The sequence below is a fragment of the Toxotes jaculatrix genome, chromosome 17, assembly GCF_017976425.1.
Source record: "Toxotes jaculatrix isolate fToxJac2 chromosome 17, fToxJac2.pri, whole genome shotgun sequence".
In the NCBI taxonomy this organism is placed as follows: domain Eukaryota; kingdom Metazoa; phylum Chordata; class Actinopteri; family Toxotidae; genus Toxotes; species Toxotes jaculatrix.
The window spans coordinates 1994564-2018884 of record NC_054410.1 but is presented as its reverse complement, the minus strand read 5'-3'; the positions used below and the strand labels follow the sequence as shown (position 1 = coordinate 2018884).

Sequence of the window (24321 nt, the reverse complement as noted above, 5' to 3'; positions counted from 1 at the left end):
CACTAGTGACTGGAGCAAAAACAAGCATTTACTTCTTCTCCTCTTCCTCCTCTGCTGCCCCCCCCACTCACCCCCCCCGACCCAGTGCCTGTCCTGTCTCCTCATCTCCCTCTCCTTCTCTCCTTATGGGGTATTTTTAGAGCCGCTGTCCTCCCCTCACCCCTCTGTGAGTAAATCAAGGATCAAGGGTGCGTACTCCTTTAGTTTCATAGCTGTTTTTTTTTTTTTTCCCGTCCCCACTCTTGCCAGAATTTCTTGCTCAGCCTGGCAGAGCTGAGAGGACAGAGGTGGAACAGCTGTTGTTTAGAGACCTCCTCCACCTCCCGCTCCTAGAATAAATGTTTTAGTAAAATAGCATTAGGAAAACGGGCTATGATTACAGTGCGCCGCGTGTAAGATCACCTCACTCGGAGGAGTATCACTCAGCAATCACAAAGTGCCATGTTGCGAGTCGTCGTCGTCTTCGGTTGTTCTCCCGATGGCGTCACTGCCGGCGGTTGGCTCGTTTGGCTCATTTGCCGAGTGCATCTTTGGCGCGCTCGCCTGCTCTTCCGTCAGGAGCTCTTCTCAGTTTGGTGATGCTTTTATGGTTGATTAGTTTTGGGAAAAGAGGCGGAGGCCCGGTGCGATGTCCACATGGATGTGGGTGAAATGCTGGTGTGGTTGAGCGAGAGAAGTCATGTGACCAGTGATGATCCTGAAACATGTGGAAAGACTAAAATGTCAGATATTTTCAGCCCACGTGTGAAACAGTTCTGAAAAAAGAAAAGTCATTGAATTTAGTGGATTTACTGTCCGGTCCTGTTGCCACGTACATTATTGTGAACAATATCTTAGTCCTGGGTTGTGCGTGTACTATCATTACATCATCATCACTGTCACAGTTATGACACGTAAAGACAGAAGAGGCACAGACTGAGGCGAGTGAGTCATTTTACTTAAAGCTGAAATCTGTAACCTCCTGCATGTTGTTGTAACGACAGCAAAGACGATGACGTGTCTGTGACGTGATCTTATGTCGCCGTTGTGTGTAAAAAGTTGACAACAGCTGGTTATTTATCAGTGTTACATAACTTTGTGTGCGACAGCTGTGGTTTGGACAGACTTAAAGTCCACTAGCACTTTTCCTTCACTTCTCGCCTCTTCACCAAACACTTCTTAACCTCTGAACATCAGAAATTCTTCTTTCCTCTTTGGAAAACAACTACAACCCCGATCTGTGTGTCTTTAATAAGCTTAAAAGCCCGCAGGACGACCGCGGCAGGGCTCTGTTACGTGGTGTGTGCTGGCCAGCCGAAGCCGTTGAAAGCTCTCTGCTCGGCTCGCTGTGGTCAGGACGGGTCCGCTCATCTTTCCCACGCTGCCGCCGATTCCGCGTCAGCTGACCTGAGTCTGGTCGGAGGCGTGTAAATGTGTGATTAGCTTCTCCGTCTGACGGCCTGATCGATTGGTGATGCCGCTGGTTTGATTTTCTGTGTGACCGATGTGTTTATATGGCCGGCTTTTTTTTGTGCTTGTGGGGACTTAGCTCTGTTCACACAGTTGTATAATCAGAAGGTTGAACATAGCATCCTCTAATCCCGCGGGTGGCGGCTCGAACCCCAGGTTGCTCCTTATAGCTGAATCATTTAATGCTCACATACATGTTTGTGCGTGTTTGTTTGCACATGTATGAGCAGCGTTTATGCTTGTGCTTCAGTACAGTGGGCTTGTGTGCATATTCATAACGTGTGTGTGTTAAGGTGAGGCAGAGGTAATGAGGTGAGCAGTGGTGATTAAAGCATGTTATTACTCACACACAGCAGCTTTATCTCCCACTTGACTTCTAGTAGCTGTTCACAGGGACCTCACCAAGAGAGAGAGGTAGGAAGAATGAAAGGAGGGGGGCAGGATGGGAAATAAAAGAAGAGAGGTGGAGGTTGCAGATGACCAAACCCTTATATTTGTTTATCTCCTAATATCTCATCCATCTCTTGTTTATCCATCTTTCCCTTTCTCTCTCAGAGTACCTACCAGGAGAAAACCCTGTAGCTACATATTTGGAGCGTTAGAAATTTCTGGCTCCTGTGTTCCAGTTTTGTTAGCTTGTTTTGCTAGCTTTGAGGGTGCGATCACACCTACGGCTTGCTTTCTTTGGTCTGAAACAGAGTGGGGAAAGATCATCGTGTTGTATTTTTGTATTCGGCTCTTTCAGGCTCCCACTGTGAAGCAGCTTATGAACCAAAACGTTGCAGAACATGGAGTTTTTCTTGCCCCTCATGCATGAAGTCAGACGATTTTTATCCTAGTTTTAAGAAATCCCACTAAGTCTTAATGTTTAGCCTGATTTTTTGCAGCGTGCTTTCAGCTAAGCATGACAGCGGTCGTTTTTCTTCTGTGGTGTTTATCCCAGTAAAGAGCACATGAAGTAGTAGCTGGGAATGAAAGACATCCAAACACGACCGTCGTTCTTTTCATGGACAAATAAACCAAGTTAAAGGAGCAAATGCTTCAGCGTTCAAGTAAACTGCTGCAAACTCGCTCGGCATGAACACACCCTGACTCACCATCTGGCTCTCCCAGAGTGTCCTGAAGAGCTTCAACTGGTGTAAATTCTCCTGAAGAAGTGTAACTGCAGCCTTCTTCTTTTCCGTACACTGCTGCACCGTGGATGTCACGCAGCCTGATGTAACCGCCCTCTCCGGGGGGATGGGGTGAAGGTTCAGCAGGGTTTCTCAACACATCTGGGCCCAGAGTTTCTGTCAGTAACTTACCCAACCTTCATGTAGAAACCCTGGAAACACTCTCACACACTTCTGAACCCGTAACGCGTCTGAAGCGACATCTGCTCGTTACATGACGATAATACTCACTGCTCACAGGTCACTGCCCTGATGAGGGAACATGGCAGCTTCCGTACAGGGAAGTCCAGAATGTGAGCAGACGATCAGATTAATGTGCTTCATCTTTGACCTCCTGCGACTCCAGTTCTGTTCAGACAGTTCACAGTCTGATCGTCTGCTCGTGTTTCAGAAGTCTCATCAATTACTTTGACTACAGTGTCATCGTAACTGACGGAAATGATAGCCTGGAGGTGCAAGATGTCGACCGCCAACCCCATCACCCGTGTCAGTGTTATTCCTTTTCTCTCTCTGCTCTCATTTCCTGTCATGTGACGGCGATTATTAAAAAGCATAATCGTGCCGTGAGGTTTCGTTTGCTTCAGCCATTGTCCTGGTTTTTTTTGTTTATCTGACCCCATGTGCCTGTGTGTCTTAATCTTTTGTGTTAAATAAAGCCTACGTGTGCTTGACAGTCTGTATCCAGACCGCTCTCACACCACTTGATTTTTCTCCTCCCTCTGAAGATTTTGGGTTAAAACAACCATCGGAGCGAACTCATCCTGACATTAAAGAGTTAATTTGTGTTTGCTGTCAGGTGCAGGTGGGCCGTTCATCTGTCACATCTGTGCTCACAGGGTCAAAGATGTAGGAGCCGATCGTTTTTTCCCATGGCGTGAATATCACTTTCCCAGTGGTGCTGTGGAAACGAGGGCCTTAACCTCTTTGTCACCGCACCTTTCAACAGGAACAATGACTTTATACCTCAGATATTGTGCCCAGATATTGAGTTATCAAGACGAGTGGAGGGGAGGGGGGGCGACGGAGAGCGTGAAGAGAGAGATGGAAACAGAGAAAAGCGGAGATAGAGGGGGACAGCTGCTTTGGGCAAAATGTCAGGAGTGGATTTGAGAGCGTTTACATAAGGCCACTCTCGTGCTGCTCTCTGGAGTGCAACATGCTGAATTCGGTATTCATGGCTGCTTCGGGTGTTGGCTTTTCCCTCGACACGGAGCTCTGAATTTATGGCTGCGTTCAGTTGTTGCTGGAGGAGAACAATCGAAAGGGAACAGAGTGTTTTTAGAGTCACTAAGATCCATCTTAGAAGTTGTTCTTGCTTCTTCTTCTGAGCTCTGAGAGCCTCCCATCCACAAGAGCTCTGGAAAGTTTCATGAACCCGAGAGCAGTGAGTCCAGGTGGTTATTTCTTTAGTTAATCAGTCAGTGGTTTTGTCAGTTTGTTCAGCTGTGATCCTGGTTCCTCCTGGTGTAGCAGGTTTCCATTCAAAATGACATGGCATCCTGCTGCTTCATGTATGTCCATAGATGCATGAAACTCGAGAGCCACCAATCACATCTCTTACACATTTATGTTTCACTTCCACAGCGGCTCGGACTTGAAATCAGCCTGGACCAGGTTGTGAAAAACCTGGTGGATTTCCTCAGTGACTCACTGTGGACTTTTACGGTCATGGCTGGTCCGAGTTTGGCTCGCCTTCTCTCTCTGGTCTTTTCTTCCACTTCACACTGTTTACAGCCTGTTATCGGATCAGTAGCTTCTGCCAAACATTTGAACTGGTAACAGACACATTGTGAGCTCTACACATGCACACTGGTTTGTGGGAACCCTGTCAGACAGTCCACATTTTGACAAATGTTAGAAGACATTTTTTCACAGGGAACATGGGGATCTCACTGATGCTGAAGACTTTCTCATACATCCTTAAATACGTCCTTACTGTCCCAATAAAGGCAATAAAACTGATCTTATTTTAGAATTAACGTTGCATTGAAGCTGAGGTTCTGTTGAGTTTCTCCTGCATTTTGAAGCTTCGGGTTTTGCTCATGCCCTCGGCGTCGTGCCATCTCTTCTGTAGTGAACTTTCTGTGCCCTGTCAACTTCTCACACAAGAAGAAATGCTAGAGTCAAACGCATGAAAGCACATTACCTATTGTTCTGTATGGAACTTCAAGGAGACGATGCATTCGTAAAACAAAGCCTCCTCCTCCTCCTCCTCCTCCTCCTCCGGGTCTAAGATTACAGCTGAAGAGATGAATGATAAGACATTGTGGTTGTGCTACAAGGTAAAGCCGTAAAGGATAAGACAACATCTCCGCTCCTAATTTGTGGTTGTGATGCATAGTTATATATGTGCTGTGGTTGTGTGAGCGCAGCAGCAGCAGCGGTGTAGCTTCAGTCAGCGCAGTCAGATTCCCAGCGGCAGCATCTGATTGCAGATGATTTGACGTGGAGGTAATAAAAATCTGAGCGCAGTGTTGTACTAAGATTTTATCGCTGTACATGCTGTGACTTACTGAGATCATGGGGATTTGTTTGAAGCCTTTGGCATCTTAATTTGATAGAGAACAAACAGAAACTCTGAAGGCGAGTCCAACAGAACGGAAACAACCCTGCATGATAAAAAACAATTATAGAAAATCTAAAATATTTAGAACTTAATCATATGTATGAAATAGTCATTCATTATGTCTCTGAATCAGAGGACTAATTGCTGGATTTAAGGTGGAATTTTCTCCCTCTGCTCCCTTTGCAGAACATGCACGCCTTCAGTTTTCCATAAAGGACTTAATTCACAGAATTCCTCTCCGTCGCTGGAGGACTTGGCGTAACCTGGAGCGACAGAAATAGATTTTCACGCGTTTGGTGTGGGAAAAGTGAATTGGGTCATTTCACCGTTCTGCAGCTCAGTATAAAGACCTGATTAGATTAGCTTTGATTAGATTTGCTGTCTGAACGAGGCCTCCTTAGAGAGAAGAGGTGGTGGTGGGTGGAGGGCTGGCGGGGTGGAGGGGCGGTGGGCTTGTTCTGTTAATAACGTGCTAAATTAACCATCCCAGCTCCTCTCTGCCGGGAGCCACATGTTTTATTCATGTCGACAGACTAACAGGTGTGACGTGACAGGTGTTGCTGCTGCGTTTTTCTCTTCCTCTGATCACAACTCAAGAAAAGTTGTTAATTGGGTCTCATGCTTTTTTTTCCCTGCTGCGGCGAATGTTCAATTAAAGGAACATTCCTCTTGATTTTTGTCCACCTTCACCTGTAAAACTCCGAAGTTTAACGTGTTGATGTTCCAGATATTTTATAGTCCAGCAGTCGCCCAGCTCTTCTGTTTATTTCAGACAAAATGGAAATGTTCAGATTCTGTTAAACCAGATGAGATGTTTTCTTTTCTGCACCTGCATCACTGCGACCATCTGCGCGTATGTCCGTTAGCGTCCAACATTAAACCATTCACTGTATGTGCTGACTAAACGAGGCTGTTAGCTTATCATGTGAAACGAGCGATCATCCTGGAGAGAAGTCCGAATGCTGTAGTACTACAGCATAAATCTTATTAAATTCACAGTGTGTGGAGCAGCTCCTGACTCTGAGCAGATTCTCAGCAGAGGTGTGTGTGTGTGTGTGTGTGTGTGTGTGTGTGTGTGTGTGTGTGTGTGTGTGTGTGTGTGTGTGTGTGTGTGTGTGTGTGTGTGTCGCTGGCGGCTGTTCCTGCCGCGGTGAAGCAGTAATTTATTCATTGAACAGGTGAAGGCGGTGAGGAGTGGGCTGGCTTCTCCTCGCCTAATGAAAACTCAAATCCCTCTGACTTCTGCAAATTGGTTGGAAGGTGTCAAGTGTCTCCCAACACGTCCCCACCCCCCCACCCCCGTTACACACACTTACACACACACACACTTACACACACTTAGACACACACTCACAGTCGACTCATAAGGTTGTCTCACTGCAGACAGCAGGGATGTGACACTTTGATCCTCAAGCTCTGTCCTTCAAGGACACACACGTTTAAACCCACACACACACACACACACACACACATAGTACACACTCATGTCAGGCTCCTCTGAAGCCCATCTCTGTGAGAGCCAGTGGCAGTCGCATTTAAAAGTGAATACAGAGAGGAAGATCGACGATGATCACGTCTCATTACTGAGTGATGACTCGTGAATCTCTGCCGCGTCGTGTCTCACTGACGGGGAGGAGCCTCAGGCTGTTCGGACTCTCACAGAGCCTTCGGATCAGAGATGAGCGTCGTTTGAAAGTGCGTCCATGTATGATAATAATATGCTAATTCATTATTTTTTTCCCCAAAGTCAAGGAGAAACTAACTGAATGTGGTGAAACTGAACAACCTGTGGGTGGGTTCTGTACCTGTAGTGAGAGGAGGACACACAGTGAGTTCTCCATTTGATAAACAAGTGTCCTCTGCAGTGCTGTTTCTCAGACTGTGTCATAACCAGCTGATCTCAATTGTGTGGAAAATTAGTTTTTTAATTTAGCACGACTACCCCGGATGATTATTACTCTGATCCCAAAGTGGAGCAACAGTGTGGAAAGAGGCTTCGCCGTTTGTCTGTTAAATCAAATATTAGAGGCTTGTTGAGTGAAAGAAGAAAAGTTTGATAACTGTCAGTGCAGACCACAGCCACCACTGTGACCCGGTCTCATCCCGTTTTGGTGATATAACCGCTCAGCTATGGTTGGCTCCTGCTCGGTGATGGTGTAACGTGTCCTTACACTCTCGGAGGGAGTGGATGGTTAAAAACTGGGGTTGTGAAAATGCTTCTCTGAAAGCATCTGTGTCTCTCTGGAAGCCACATGGCATTACGTAGACAGCTCCGGGCTCACAGAACCTGTCTGAAAAATGTGCTCATACATTTTCCCACATTTGATTTCGTTGTTAATTCACTGTGTGCGCCTGAGGTTGGTTTGACACGATAATTCAAAATAAAAGCTGGCACACCGTACGCATTAATTGAGTTGAGAAGAGATGAGAGGAGAGGGGGTGGAGGAGGACACATGACTCTCAGTTTGTGGTTTCACGGTCTCTGATAAGTTCTCAAGAAGTTTGTATGAAGTAAAATGGTGCCAGTGAACAACAGTGCTGGTGCAGTCGCTGAGCTGATTAACGGCAGCACCACTGAATTATCAGGAGTCTAAACTAGTGATTTAAATGTTGGATACCTGAGATCCACCTTAGAGCAGAGCTGTTCTTATTGGCAGGTAATTCAACCAAATCACAGCAGAAAATTTTACTTTGGCTCATTTTTTGCTTCTGGTCAGAGACAGAGGACGCAGCTGAATATGAGCAGCTTCTGATACTCAAGACATATTCAGGTCCAGCGTCTCTTTCCCCCGTTTCATATCTGTGTTCAGGTTTTGGACTGAACTGACCAGACAAATTTTGGAGACCTCATTTTAGAGGTCGGACATTTTCTTGATTATATAATTACCTGAAAATGAAAACAACCATCAGCTTCAGTCCTAACGACCGTAAAACATTCTGCAGTTTCTTGTACGTATCGGTCACATCAGTTGGAGAACAGTTCCTGCTTTTTGAATCGTTTTGAATCGTGCTGTTCTTACCCGAGCAAAGCCAAATATAAAGAAGTAAATGTGGGTAATTTGAAGAAGCAGCTCCAGGCATGCATGTTGTGAATGCACATCAAGCAAATTACCTGTAACAACATGGTCTCAGCTCTTTCCTGCAAATTTTTGTCTTCCCACACTGTGAACTGTCCCCCCCAAAAATTAGAGTGCCGTAAAATTAGCTTTAAGCACTTCAGCTCTACCTTTTTGTTTCACGTCTCTGTCCTGTCTCTGTCTCTGTCTCTGTCTCTAATCTCTCCCAGCACCACTATGTAACCTCCCCTGTAATCTTCCCTGCAGCCCTCAGTCACTCTGAGTCAGACTTGGGTCATGGGAACTCACAGCTGCTCGTCCGGCCCCATGCAGTTGACAGACAGCGAGCTCCATCTCGGTTTGTTTGCTGATGCCCGTGAAAAAAAGGGAAAAAACAGCCCTGCACCTGAAACAATCCAGAGTTTGAGTTTGTTGCTGTGGGATGGTGGAGTGCGTCTGGCCGGGAAAAGTAGGACATAGTGTGCAGGCATGCTGCGCTTTTACTCTCAGTGTCCACACAGTGCTGTGTCATAGCGCTAAAGAGTGTATAATAATTAACATAATGTTGGTATTATCTAACACAATACTCTGGAAATTCTGTGATGAATCTGTTAACTTTCACTGAAACAGACACAGTGACATTAAGAGTCCATGTAGTCAGCTTTAAGCTAACTTCAGCCTGGGTTTTGACAGGTGACTTTTTGGTTGTTAAATACTGAAAAGTGTCAGAATTTGTCTCGGTCACATTCATAGTTCTGATGTTTTCATTCGCCTTCATCGATCGGTTACTAAAGTCAGCAAACTTTTGTAACTTCAGACGATGTTTTTAGATGACGTTGTTCCGGTTTGTAAATACTCAAAAAAGATTTTTAGTTTTTATCCAGACACAGCAGCATGCTGCTCGGATTCCCACACTGTCATCGTCTGACACTGATTCAACGGTCACATCTTGAGACAGACCGTTATGTGGCGGTCCAGCATATAGCCTGACTTATTAAATATATTGTACGTGCACATGAATGAAAAATGAATCCCCTCTTTGGAAATCAATACATCACCACACTAAGTTCCCTTGGGCAAGTGGTCGGATCCCTGCCTGGTCAGGTGCCGACCTCCCTGTGGAGCCGAGGAAACCAAAGGATGGACGTTCGGCCTCTGGATCAGTACAGGTCACAGAACAAGTGATCAGGCTAACACAGGCAAACTGGACTGAAGTTAGAAGTTGGTTAGAAAAAGTCTTTTCTGGTGAAAGATGAATAACGTGTGTTTTTGGTTTCCAGGTGAATGTTTTGTTCTTTGAAAAAACAGTGGCTGCACTCGTTAACTAGCCTCAGGCACATGGAAGCTAATCAGTGACAGCAGTGTGAGAACAGGACTTATTTTCCCACCGTTATTCACCTTTAATGCCAAGTGTGTGTGTGTGTGTGTGTGTGTGTGTGTGTGTGTGTGTGTGTGTGTGTGTGTGTGTGTGTGTGTGATTCAAAGTGCTCCTGTACTTGTTTATAAGTGACGGCAGCTCATATCTAAGTTTCTGTGTAAACTCCACATCATGTGCACGTCTACGTCTTGAAGTGGGCATATCAGAGTCTCAGCAGGTGTGTGTGTGTGTGTTTCTGTATTAGTGTGCACTGTTATAACCTTTGCCCTCTTCCTCTCTGTTTTTCAGCGAGCGTACACGGTGATAGTGGAGGCGTGGGACAGGGACAACGGCACACACAGCTCTGGTAAGGACCCCACCCCCTCCCCCCGTACTGTTTCATACAGTGTAATGGAAAAATAAAAGATTTGAACCTTTCCTTCTTTCCTTCTTCTCTCTGCCCCAGATCAAATGTTTTGTCCCTTCTACCTGCACTGAAATGATTTGAGAGGCTCGTTCTTGATGTATTTATCTCTTTACCTTTTGTGATTATTTCAGGTCACAAAATGTGACTAAATTGTGTGTTTGTTACACATGTTGACATGCCTGGCTTGTTGTTGTGGCTTTATTGTGGCTTTAGTATTGTCCATATGAATGTCACATTATTAACAGAACTATACAGTCAGTGCTAAGTTGTTAGGTTTGTTGCTCTGTAGCGTCACAGCAGTGGAAAGATGTAAAAAAAACAGCTGTCATCATCAGCCAATCAAATATTGTTTTTGAGATCTCTGTTCCAGTGTTCGTGTGGAACTGGGAAGCTTGGACTTGTTGCATCAACCTTGTAAAACCATTAATGAAATGAAATCGTACTAATCAAGAAAGCAGGTGGCGTTAAAGTCTGAGTGGTATTCGACATCTGTTGATGTTCAGCTTTTCTCAGGTGACACTGGCCGTCCAGCAGTTCGTCTGCCGTCTGTCCATCTTCCTAAAGGGCGGCCCACCCGTAGTCTCAGAGTCAGCGCATGGCGTAGATGAAGTGCATGTTACAGCACAGGTCGTATTTAGCATTAAAAACATTAAATGTTCTCACTAACGCTGACGGTGTGAGCTGGAGTCTGAGATCTGATCGTCAGGTCAGTAAGTTTGGTTCTAACCTGCACCGATTTCTTTGGTATCCAGCTGGATCCTGTTCGTACGTGCTCCTGATCTCAGATCTGTTTGGCTCCGTTCTCCAACACCGCAGGGAGGGAGAAGGGTTAATTGAAGGATATAATCTGATAACACGGTGCCGTATTTGCCTTGTTAGCTGTTAGCTCACTTTCCAGTTGAGCTGATTTAGGGCCCACGTCATTTACTGACTTACCTTATCTTCCTACCTGCCGATGGCAAATCACCTCCGTTGTTTTTTACTGCCAACGAAGAAATGCGTTCTTCTCACAATGAAACTTGGCCACTGTGGCTGTTTCTTTCCCTACCAGATAAATATTTGTTCAGGATCAATATGGCTGGAACGCAGATTTATGTCAGGTTCAGACTCGCTAGCTGCTATGATGTTATCAGACTACGTATCTGATCTTCATGCAGCGGCTGGACCTTGACTTTTTGTATCTTCAGAGTATCTGTGTTTGTATTTCATCATGGCCTCGTATTATTACATTACCTTACATTAAATTTATTCCAGCTGGTTCCACACAGTGACGTATACAGGATTCGGCTGACATATCAGAATCAGAAATAGCTTTCCGAGCCGAGCCCTGAAGGCATCAGTACGTCTCAGCTGAACGGCTGCTCAGATGGACAGCTTCGAAAACTCTTGAACTTCTGTCTCTTGTGCTCCACCATCTCCCTTTTCGTCACCCTCCTCAGGGTCACTCAGGCTGCTTCCACCTCTCTATATTAAGCCTGTGAGCACGTAGCCTCGTTAAGCCATTAATTGCGGGACACAGCTCTCTTTTTTGTCCCCCCACGTTTTCCTCCGATGTCTCTCTCCTGATTAGCATCCCGGCAGCTGTCTGGCTACTGCACGCCACTTCATTATCCTGAAACCCTGTGACAGGCTGGCATCCAGACTGCAGACCGCCTCAGCCTGGACTGCATCACAGGTGGTGGGACACTTTAGTCTTTGCTTGCTTGACCACCTGTAGATCTGGCAGTGTAATGGTTGCATGGATGTTTTATTAATCCTCGTGGAGGGGTGGGGTGGGGGGGGGGTTTGGTGGGGGGGGGGGGGGGGGTGTGAAGGGTAGGCAGAGGGTGCTGACGTCTCGACCGCCGTGTCCCGTCTTGTAGACTTGGACCGAGTGTTTTCTCATCGCGTGATCAGAGGTTTGATCCCTGAATCTGTCAGTGAGTCTGTCAGCAGCCAAGTGTCCTGTCAAAGTGAAACCTTACCAGTTTGCTTATTTATAAGTCACACTGAACAAGATAAAAATATCAGTTTAACTGTATAAAAAGCAAAAATCCTACATGAGTGTTTATCAGAGCTGGTCAGTGTATTTCTGGGGGTATTTGGGGGATTAAGTGTTGTTACTTCTTGGTGTTTCTACCTTCACTTGTCTGTTTCTGCCTCACTTGGGGTTTTCTGCGTAGTAATGCTGTAACATAGTGAGAGAGGGATTTTTTATGTTTGTTGGACCAGGTTTGCACATGAATAAGAATTCAGGGTTGTCCCAATCAAGTTTTGTTTCGCCCGAGAGCCCAATCTGAGTTCTCTGATTGTCTGCCAACACAAGTCCTGATTACACCGTGCTGTATTTTCTTACAAAATACAGCTGCACAGCGCACATTTAATCTAAAGTAGGCTTACAGTAAATTAAAGTTGGACAGCAGAATAGTTCTGCATTATGAAATAACAGCTGGTATCACACAGACCTTAATTCTCTCTCTGATATTTCGTATTGTTTCCCCAGATATTTTCTACAGGAAAATAGATATAAATAAATATATATTTTCTACAAGGATTGTCACTGAAAATGAAATGAATGAAAAAGAACAATTTGAAGATTTCCCCTTTTTGGTTCATTGGGAACAGAGTGACCATGGATGCACATGGCTCCATGTCAGACTACCTAACGACCGACTCAAGAACCAGTGTGTCACCAAAGAACAAAATAATGCAAATACAAGGGTGGCTCAAGGTGCGGGTTTTTCCTCAGAGGAGCTGGTGAATTTTCCAGGTGGACATGAGGTGAGTTTCCTGCCCTGTGTAAGAGTATGTGCTGCTGGAGCCTCGTGTGAACAGGTCTGGGCAGCAGGTTGGAGAGGCCTCAGGAAAAAGAAGGCTTTGTGAAGGTTGTTTATACCTCAGGAAACCTCCGCCTGTTTAAAAACAAAACAAAAATGGCAGGAGAACACAGCCCAGAGCTGATTGTTCGCTGGCGTGGAGCTTCGCTGAGATACTGGGCAAATAGCAAGGTAACGTCTGTCCTGGAGAATTCACCCGTCAGAAACAGGAGATAAAGGAAAAGGCTGTCGATATTTTATTATAGTCAACAAAGACCATTACCAACAATGAATGCATCCTACTGACAGTTACACTGTGTGTGGATCAGAGCCTGATACATCTCATTCCTCTGTGCTGCTGTTGCACTGGGTGGCATGTTCCTTCATCATCACAAACACACACTGTAGTTTGACTCAGTCCCACACACACACACACACACACACCCACACACCGTACTGTTGCCCCACATGCCAAAACCAGAGAACCAATTGTGGATTAATCCGCCGCTGAAAGTAGTCCCCAGCAAAAACACAGTTTCCACCTGTTTGTGTAATATCTTGTAAAAACCACAGTGTCCAGCTGATTTAGGAAATCACAGAGCCAATGGGTTTGGAGATGATGGCCACAGAGAGGGTGGTGAAGCAGAACGAATGGAGAGACGGACTAACGCATTTGTTGGTTGTTAAATGATTAAAAACTCAGGTATTTGAAAAGATATTGTTTTGGTATCAGCACTGAAAGTTTCATTTTGAATTGAAACTCCATAAAAACCAGCCGCCCCGTGTCAGATCCAGATTTATGTCTGTTACCACAGACATAAACATGACAACATAAATCCATAAAGTATTGGAAAAGTAAAGTGGTAGTTTGCTCATATAATGATCCAGGTTGATGTCAGTAGTGAAAATGTTTTGGCAAACGCAGGACAGTTTCTCGAGTCGTGTAATTTTCATGACGCTATCCTAAGTGTCTTGATGGACCACCTGGAGGAAGTTACTTCCCAAAACAAAGGAACACCTTGACAACCAGCTTATCATCACTGAATCACTGTTATGGTGAGACTGATGCTCTGGCACTGTTTCCCATTCCAGGTGTGCTTTTACCTTTGTCCATCCATCCATTATCTACACCCAGGATAATTCAGAGGGATCACAAAATGATTGATTAGATAAGAGATGATTCTGGATACTTTCACCTCCTCTCTCCAAATCAAACAACCTGCTCACAGCACATGGCACAGCACAAACTGAGCCTGTACGCGTTTCACACTGAGTGTCAAAAACTGTGGAGAACGTCAAGCTGGTGCTCAGCTTCTGGTTTTTGCTTCTATCTGTCCTGAGTTTGGGAAAGTTCTTGTACCCTTACATGTGTTTTACAACTTTGACTTCCTTTGTTAAAAAAAAAAAAAAGATTTCTAGAAAAATATATTAATATATTTAAAAATCAGGTATCACAGAAATATTTTGTTGGTATTGTGTACTTTTTTTCAGAAAATATCAGATGGCAGCTGAACAGAAAAAAAAAAAAACATGGACAGACATTTTAACGGCCGGTGTGAACGCAGTTCAAAGTTCACCGCTGTTACAAGCGACGAGCTGTAAAGAGGTCAAAGGTCAAAGTGCCACAGTGCCCCTAACAAAACACTCCAGTTACATGCAGCTTGTTGCATGTTGGGCTGAAAACTGAAAAACTGTGCGGCTGGATAAACCAGTCACTCTTTGTTTTTAAAGCGAAGGCTTCTCTTTGAAAGCACAGACAATCATGTTGCTCTTGTCAGGATCAGCTGCTCAGATCTGAAGGCCCTCGTTGTTTTTATAAGCCGGTTTTAGAAGGCCCCCCTCTCTCCTGCTCTCCCTAGTAACAACGGCCTCTCTTAGTTTGTCTCCTCCAGTACAGAGAGAGCTCATGATTGGTCTATATTTTTATATCTAATTGCTGGAGATGAACAGCAGTGAGTGAGTGCCTGGGTGTTTCAGGTGGTGGGTGTGGGACTGAAATCTGTGGCAGTGTGTTAACTCGCAGTGAGACTCAGTAAATCAGGACAGCATGAAAATGAAAGATTCTTAGTGGGTTTTCACTCTTTTTCTACACTGTCAACCTTCAGCAGTTATGACAGTGCTTTTACACATCACACGCCTCGAATTACTCTCACACAGGATCCCTTTCAGGTGTAAACCATGTGTCTCCTTTTAAAAAGACAGTGGATTGTCTGCAACACTTCTTTGTCACAGAGTTAAAAACCTGTTTGTCTTAACCCTTGACAAACTGACCTGGTTTCACGGGACATCAGTTATATGTTAAGTAAATATTGTCTTAGTCATGAAAGGAAATATTAGCATTAGCATTTATGGTCGAAGCTTGTTGTCTAAGTGTAGCTTATAGTGGCCACTGCCACTTATTTAAACCGTGAAATCTGGCTGTGCCGGTGCTTTCCTCAACCTGCTGAAGACGACAGCACCGTGAACAGTGAAGACGAGTCCTCCCCTCCAGCTCTGTCTCATCCAGGTCATCCTCGGCTCTGGAAGCAGCAGCAGCAAAGCCTGCCGGGTCACGGTGCTTCTGTTCCTTGAGAACAAGCTAAAGGGCCTTTCCTATGTCGCCCTTCCTCGTCTGTTCCCCGTCTCTTATTATTTCCGGCCTGGCTCCGATGGAGTTGGGGCTGGATATCCTGAGAGGGGGGGAGGGTAGGGGCAGAAAAGCATTTCACCAAGCAGGAAAACTGAAAAGGCATTTTGGTTATCAAGCCCTCGCAGACCTCGCTCCTACACCCTCTGTTTGTGCTTCCTTCATTTTCCCATTCTTTCCCGCTTGTTCCTACACTTTTTTTCTTCTTCCACAGTCTTGGTGGAACAGAGAGATGTTTGACCAGAGGTTAAACCTTCTCTGTGATCTGTGTTAACCACAGGCATTCTTCGAAGCCGCGTGCGTTCTCTAATCGCACTGAACACCAGGTTGTTGGGTCAAGTCCCGTAGCCGGAATCAGCCGGCTACTCCCTGGAATGTCATTCAGAATTTTTGTTGTTTTGACTGTCCAATCACACCGACCCCAGTATTTGACCTGCTGAATGTTTTGTTTATGTTATGTTTATGAATATCTGACACTATTATCCACAGGTACATGTAACATTTACATGTATTTTTGTATAGATTTATCATTTGTCTTTTCTGTTGTCCAGATGAGGAGCTGCTGATCGAGCGCAGCATCCACAAAGGGATGATCAACCCTGGGGACGAGAAGCAGACGGTGGAGTCCAAAAGCTCGATCGCCAGGCTGGAGTACACCATCCGTGTGCGCTGCGACGAACACTATTACGGCAGCAAGTGCAACAAAGTTTGCCGTCCCCGCGACGACTACTTTGGCCACTATGTGTGTGATCAGTTTGGAAACCGAGGCTGCATGGAGGGCTGGACGGGGCCCGACTGCAAAACAGGTGAGGGAGGACGTTAATAAGACTGTAAACACAAGCAGTTCACAGGCCAACATGAAAGAGTGTCACTAAGATTCATTATTATTCTTTTTTATTGATTGTAAATAGTTGAAATGCAGATTCAAAAAGCAGTAAACGTTTATCAGAAACAAAATAATTTTCAATAAGTAGGAAAAAATGCAAATTATAACAGAGTTTAATTAAAATAGACGTAAAATATGTATCTATAAATACACAGTTTTAAAAAACAAGCCAAAAACAATCAGCCAAACATAAACACTCCACACTTAAACTTCCTGTTTCACATGGACGTAGATTTCTTAGTTTGCACTTGCTCGCTGTCCTTTTCAGAAGAAATTGGAAGTTCATTGAAGTTCATGTCAAGTGTCACTTTGCAAGAATTCGAAGAATGTTTGGAAACTCTCGTCTCTGCTGGAGACACCTCCAGTTCTCTGACAATGACTTCAACCTCGGCAGAGATCCTCTGCATTTCACAAACAAGGAAACACAGGAAATGAGATTTTAATGATTGAAAACAGAGCCGGACAGAAATTATGCCTCTGAGATGATGATTCTGTCACAGATTTTGGGCACAAACTAATACAAACGTCACTTTCTCTCTCTTTTCCGTCCTAAAAGCCATCTGCAAACAGGGGTGCAGCGTCTTGCACGGGACGTGCAGCGTGCCGGGGGAATGCAAGTAAGTCGCCTCCAGTTTTGTTTTTGTTTGATCCACCTTGTTCACCTCGCAGTTCAGCTGCCAAGTGATGTAAAATATGAGCTTGTTTGGATGGAAACCCGCAGTAAGAGCTTAATGAGGATAACAGTGGTGACACAACGGGGTGATGAGAGGGTGAGGGGGAGGGGAGGGGGAGTTGTTGATAACATACCAAGCAGCACAACCCCACACCACCCTACCTCCCCCATCCTAGTTCTGTGAAGTGCCCCCCCATCCCTCCACCTCCATCCCTCAGCTCCACTCTGATTCAGAAGCCATTGTTCTGCTTCCTGTTCCTAAAGCTGGCCTGCTCCTGCCCGCACACACACACACACTCTGTAGCCCCCCCCCCCCCTCCCAGCAGCAAAGAGGCACTGTGCCCCCCGCTTCCTCCCGTCCTCTCCCCTCTAATGTCTGCAGCCCTCATCACCTCTTCCTGTCCTGGGCCTTGTTATGGCTGGCACTCGCCTGTTAGGAAGTGTGGATTCCTCCGGCCCATGCAGGGGGTGAACCCAGCTAAACGAAAAAGTCTGAAAGTGGACGTATCCACTGTAATTTAATGATATTCAATTCAATTGGGAAAGAAAGTTTTTAATTTTGTTTATTTAATGCACATAAAAACATAAAATACAGCTTTACAACAATATTGTTTGTTATTTGTTTGTTATATTATGCTATATTTCCTGACTCCCATGTCTTCATGAGTGGAGTTGGACTGGCTGTCAAACTGTAAGAAGGCTGCACCGTGGATATACGAACAAAAACAGGCACGAGTCGCAGAAGCTGTGTGAGGAGGAAAGGAGGCAGCGAAGAGAAATTTAGATTTGATTGCATGTGGAACTGAACCGTACATTTAGACGCAGACAGTGGAGCCAAACTGAGCAGAGGTGGCAGAAGGGAGGGAGGTGATGCAAGTTTGGTTTAGTGAAGATCTAGTAAAAATAAAAGTAAAAAAAAAAAAAAATTAAGATGACATTTCTGGAAAGGTCCGGGGGAGTGGAAGGAAGAGGAACACCCTGGAATGTGCCTCAACGTGTGACAGGAAAACACATACACACATATGAACACACGCTGCTGAGAAAGAGGAAGACTGAAAGAAGAATAAAAGCTTTTTGGTGGTTGATTTATAGGTTAGAGTCCACATTTATCAAAGCTGACACATTAAATCAACAATGCAAATGTAGCGTAAAAGCTTGTCAGTGCCCGTCGTCACTCACAACAGATATGCCTGATTAAAAACGAAAAGAGACGGGAAAAAACTTATTACATAATAAAATAACATCAAGAATGAGAGAACAAAATAATCCAGCGTGTTCCAGGCCGGGCCGTTTTGTGACTTAAAGCTTGGGCGTCGCTCTCGCTTTTGTTTTTGCAGCCAAATAAAGTGGTTTCAATAACAGAAGCAGAAATACAACCCCGGTTGTTATAACCTGGAATTTTCCTTTGAAGACAAATTGAAAGGATTAGATTAAATAAACGATGAATGGTGAATCACCTCTGCATTATTTTGATCCGTCAGAATCATGGATTGTTGGTTGTTTAACTGTTGAAAATGAAATTTCACTCTGAAACTTGGAAATAATTGGTGAACAAAATAATTTAAACTCAAAGTCCAGTTACTGGCTTTTTTTTTTTTTTGGAGGTCAGTAAATGGAGTTTGCTCAGTCGTCATGGAGATGGCTGAGCTGTAAACCGGTGACCCCGGTATCGAACTTCAGCCATGTGACCTCAGTTAGGACGGCCAGACCGTAAAACACCTGGGCCAGTCTGTGAAAAACCCAGCAGGTAGACCTTCAGTTGAGATCATCTTGTCAAACAACTAGACTTGTTTTTATTCAAATTAAATGTGAAGTGAAGGAGAAAGACGGAGAGAGAGAGAAACAGAGACTGAAGGGTTAAAGACAGAGAAGAGCACTGAGAGACAGAACGAGAGAAAGAGGAAAAAAGTGTCTCCGCCTGGCAGAGGAAAACTAAAAATGTGTGTTTGGTATCTTGTTTCTTACACACAGCGCATTCACAACCTACGCTCCCTCATGTGACACTACTAAACATGTAGCTAGGCAACAGCGGGCTAAGTCTGTCCGCTGGATTTGGGCGCGAGGCTCGCCTGTGAATAATTCATACCCCACACACACACACACACAAACACACAAACAGCCCCCTCTACCTCTACCCCTTCCCACCGTCCTGTCCTCTGGGTGTGGTTTGTCTGAGGGGCCGCAGCGGGGCGGGGGTTGTGGGTAAGGCGGGATATTTTCAGCTCCGACTTGGCCCCGCGGCCCCTTCCATTGATGGAACGGCAGCAGCCCGGCGACAGGGTTTGTGGGTAATGCCACCCTTGGCCTGTGGCTGCCCGAAACCATTTCCCTGCTCTCCCACACTGCAGCCAGACAGACTGTCCACGCTGCCGCCGCTGCTGCACGTCTGACAGTGTGCAGGGCACCGCTGCCAACCGCAGCGCCGGACAGCACCACATACTGTAGTAAACAATACTCAGCACTGTCACACACAAACACACACACACACATGACAGGGCTTCACTTACTAAGATGAGATTAAAGTTGCTGCAGTCCTTTGCTTGAAACAGAACTTGGTGCAGGTCTACAAACAAACTTTGGATAAAACACAATCAGAGAATAAGTAAATCAGGTTAAAAGTCTGATCAGACACTTTATGCCAGCTCTTAGTATTTGACAGTTTCCAGTTACTCTGTGCCACAGACACATATCAGTTCATTCCAAAATAGGACTGAGGTACAGTGCCAGCCCCCCCCCCCCCAACACCCCCACCACCCCATCACCAGTGTGGTGGCTCCGGCCTGTCACTGCCCACAGCCACCCAGCGTACTACAGCACATTACAGCTCACTACAGAGCAGTATATCACTGCTGGTAAGAGAAGTGTTTGGTCGGCATCCATTTTGAAGTGTTTGTTAGCCGGAGTGGGGGCAGGGTGGTGGCGTTGGTGGAGGAGGGGGAGTGGGTTGCTCCCTAAAATAGCCCCGACGGAGAAATGACAGGACAGGTGGGGCAAGGTTACCGCTGGCCTTGGAATAACAGAGTGCTGCCATAAACCAACAGATTAGCTAACCCTTCTCTGGCCTCCCCTTCGAGACAACGAACCCTCGTTCCACAAACCCGCCGCTCATTCCAAGTCTGACCTCGACCGAGCTCACGACACAGGAAGAGGGCAGAGAGCAGACACGCAACACATGACACGAGAAACACGACGGCAAAAAAACGGCGTTGTCTCGTGACGGTTTTGTCTCTACCTGAGTCCTGAAAGGCAAATTTTCTAAAAAGCGATTAAACAAACAGTGGATGACCACAGTGATGACAATCAAATGTTATTATAATATAAATCTCAAATGTAAAGATTTGGGGCTTTATGTCACTTTAAACTGAACATTTATTTTCTGGAATATTGATCAGACAAAACAAGCATTTATTTATTTTTATATGAAATAATGAATGAAAATAATAGAGAGATTAATAAATATCATAATACAAACATATAATAAAACATTGTGAATGTGTACATGTGCTGTAAGCAACATGATAGGACACACACACACACACTGCATGGGAATGTCTCCTGGCACTGCAGGTCCTAAGATTAGGAGCTGCAGCAAACATGTCATCCACCTTGATGAAGACGTTCTGTCCAGCAAGTTACTGTTGTGACGTTCAGCTGCCACTCAGTCGACACTCTGCTGTGTTGTCTGAACCTTTCTGCTCATTGCTTGTTGTGCTCGTCCAGTTCTGTCGTTTCATGGCACCTGCAGCATTCTGTGTTTACCAGGGGGCATTTAACTGGAACGTTGCCCAACAAGAATGTGTTTTCACACATTGTAAAAGTATGAAATGACTTGTTTGTTATCACTCCCTAACTATCACTGCTTTTCATCCCACCTCATGTTATTACGTGCATCTGTGTGCCTGATATTCCCTCAGGCCGGAGCTGTAAATAAGAACACATTCTCAGTGTGGTTGTGAAATATGAGGCATTTATTTGACTGAGAAATCCACCGAGCCCCCGTTGCACCCACTGAACTCTGGTCTCTGTGCACTGTTGTTTGATCATCAGCGGTGGCACAAGCCTCTGAATCCTGAAGTGAAATTCACAGAAAAAAGAGGAACAAAGTAAGGATAAAGGAAAACAGAGGGCAGAAGGAAGGAGGTGGAGAAACTAAATAAAAACATGGAGTAGAGAGCGAAAAAAAACCAGGAGTAAAGAAGAAAATTAATAACCAGTATTCCTCCCGGGTGTGAACAGTACATATCCCCGTGAAACTATAAAAACTACTCCATGTTGCAGGTGTAACTATGGCTGGCAGGGTCCGTTCTGTGACGAGTGTCTGCCGTACCCCGGCTGTGTTCACGGTACCTGTGAGGAGCCCTGGCAGTGCACCTGCGAGAAGAACTGGGGCGGTCTGCTCTGCGACAAAGGTCAGACCCAAAGTATAGTTTACAATATTTATATGAACATGTTTTTTAGTCACTTAATGTGTTCATCATTGGGTTGAAATTAATTTTGTTGGATCAGATTGATTCTTTCTATATATTTTTAAAGGCTCAGTCAATGTCCCCATGACATATTTGTGATTTCCAGCAAATCGGCTAAAACATGGAAAATCACTGACATGGCCAGTGAAGCTTGATTTGCCTTGTGCCACACGAGTCATGAGGACACAGTGTGATTGGTCAAGATGCAGGGTAGAAATTACATTTGCCGTAAATATATTCTTACATTGTGTTCCTTGTAAAACCACAATCACATGTTTTTGGAAGAAAAAAAAAAACAATGAACTCAAGCCTGTAACAGCGAGTCATTGTGTGTGGCTGTCGTACTTTAGAAGTCAAAGAGCACAGAGCTGCAGCACGGTGAGAAAGAAAAGCTTTTAGCTGACACATGACGTCATTACAAGTTGTGTGTCATTTAACTGTCATTTAACTGTGTGTGTTAAATGATAAACATGGGTTGAATCAGTGTCTGTTACTGTGCAGATCTGAATTACTGCGGGACCAACAAGCCCTGTAAAAACGGAGGGACGTGCATGAACACCGAGCCAGACGAGTACAACTGCGCCTGTCCAGATGGCTACTCTGGCAAGAACTGTGAGATTGGTGAGTCTGTAAATCCAAGGCACCGTGAACCAGGTTCACAGTCCAGGTTTCTGTGCCGCTGTGTGTTTAGGGCGAAGTTCTGAGGAGCAGGATAAGTCCAGTGCAAGATTTATGAAAATGTTTCTCTCTAGCGGAGCACGCCTGTGTGTCCAACCCCTGTGCCAATGGAGGGACATGCCATGAAGTCCCATCAGGCTTTGAGTGTCACTGTCCAGCAGGCTGGTCCGGGCCGACCTGTGCTAAAGGTGAGAGGCTCGAAATTAGTCTGAAGTCCTGTTAAGTCTTCCACAAATGAGAAGAGTCAGTGAGCTCTGCCATGTGGTTTACTGAGAGACTTTTCCCTGGAAGCAAATACAAATCGTCTTTCTTCCTGTCGTCTCCTATATAGTCAACGATAGACGGGAGGATTTATTTATATATTTTTTAATGTGGTTGTGATGCTGGCTCTAACATCAGGCATATTTACCTTTCAGACACAGATGAATGCGCCTCCAGCCCCTGTGCTCAGGGCGGGACCTGCATCGACATGGAGAACGGCTTCAGATGCCTCTGTCCTCCACAGTGGATGGGAAAGACCTGCCAGATAGGTACGTCTCTAAGTCTGATTAATCACTGAAGTGTCAGTTAATGTAATGCTTTTATTTTGTAAAGACTCATTTGAGCATCTTCAGATTTAATTTGGAGGGATGTGTATATCCGATTTCTAAAATCCTCCTTCGTTAAGGTGTTGCATGTTGGATGATATGTTGCTGTGGTGAAACCAGTGTGTTTCTGTGTGCGTGTTGCACCTGCAGTGACAGGATGTCATGGGTCCAAATTAATTTCAGGAATCCATTTGCTTGCAGAGTTGCAGCGTATCTGGTATTTGTTTATCCTGCCATGTCGTTTAACCAGTAGTAGTATAACTGCAGGAGGGTCACTAATTTCAAATGAGTGTGTGTGTGTGTGTGTTTGTGTACACGCATGCCCAACGGAGATACTTGTGGTATCATCTGCAGCTTGGGCCAGGTGACTTGAGTAAAGCTAAAAATAGCCTCCCGCCTGGCAACTGCTAGCCTGAGGACCAAATATACTCCGCTGGGGGGTTATCTTTGGCTCCAGACTGGGCGTGACAGGGGAGTATGTACACTACGATGAGGCGACACCACAGCATAGCGGAGCCCTCACCCTTTTCGACTTCGTCCAGGAAACACTTTATAACCTGTAAACATGTGTGTGGAGCGACCGAAACGCAGCGGCTTGTGTTACAGATTCTGTTATTCTCAGAGTGAGTCCCCTTTCAGGCAGCGGGGTGGTACCTGGGACAGAGAGCGGGACGAGGAGGAGGGCTGGTAATGGGGGAGGTTGGGTTTTTGGGAAAGGGTTGAGGGTGTTTAATTTCAGCAGCCCAACAGGTGCCACTTACCTCCTGGGAGTAGTATTAATGCACTGTGTCGGTTTATAGTGAGCGAGGCAGCGCGGCGGGCGCGGCGAGCACTGCCTCTGAAACTGACCACTTGGAATGCCACAGGTTTGGCCTTCAGGGAATGCAATAGAGAGACATTAACCCAGAGGGAGGGGGGGTGGGCGAGGATAGAGCAGGGGGCCGATGGAAAGCTGTGGAAGAAATAAAACCCTCGCACACATGAACTTCACCCTGTAAATGTTCTGCCAGTTTTACATGTTTGAAAAAGACCCTGAGCCGTTTACCCGTAAAAGTCATTAAAGCCGTTTGACTAGATGGTTCCCGAGTAACGTAACTGAATCCAGCCATAGTAACAGACAGGCACACACAAGGTGAAACATGCGTGTTAGAGACATTAATGTTCCATCATTTAATACATACAAAAAAAACATTTAATAACCCACAAAATAATATGAATGAGACGATTTTTTTGAAGCTACGCTTGGTGATGGGGCTTCTGAGCAGGTTCTCGGCTCTCTCATTCGTTCTCTCTGTGTCTCTTGTCTCCATTTTGCAGACGTTTATGAGTGTGCGGGGATCAAGCCTTGCCTCAATGCTTACTCTTGCAAAAACTTGATTGGTGGATATCACTGTGCCTGCTTTCCTGGATGGGTGGGCAAGAACTGTGACATCAGTTAGTATCAATCCAGCAAATCATTAGTCTTCAGCCTGTTTCCACCTACCTGCAGCAGCTTTAGAGCCGAAGCCCTGTCCTCTCTGCTCGTTAGCTTCTGTTCCTCTAGCTTCTCTGGCTCGGTGTATTTTCTTATAGTAGGTTTCAGA

At 45.3% G+C, this 24321-nt stretch overlaps 1 protein-coding gene across 2 annotated transcripts in view; it reads left to right on the top strand.

The window, feature by feature from the left end:
- Window positions 1–24321, top strand: part of LOC121197066 (protein jagged-2-like) — a 42282-nt gene that overhangs the window by 4783 nt on the left and 13178 nt on the right. Inside the window, exons 3-10 of one of the 2 annotated variants that reach the window (XM_041060443.1) lie at window positions 9910–9967; window positions 16000–16254; window positions 16891–16951; window positions 21286–21416; window positions 21975–22094; window positions 22226–22339; window positions 22568–22681; window positions 24056–24172. In XM_041060443.1, the coding sequence (XP_040916377.1) occupies window positions 9910–9967; window positions 16000–16254; window positions 16891–16951; window positions 21286–21416; window positions 21975–22094; window positions 22226–22339; window positions 22568–22681; window positions 24056–24172 (970 nt within the window). The remainder of the gene's footprint in view (window positions 1–9909; window positions 9968–15999; window positions 16255–16890; window positions 16952–21285; window positions 21417–21974; window positions 22095–22225; window positions 22340–22567; window positions 22682–24055; window positions 24173–24321) is intronic. The other variant, XM_041060444.1, reaches the window with a different exon arrangement.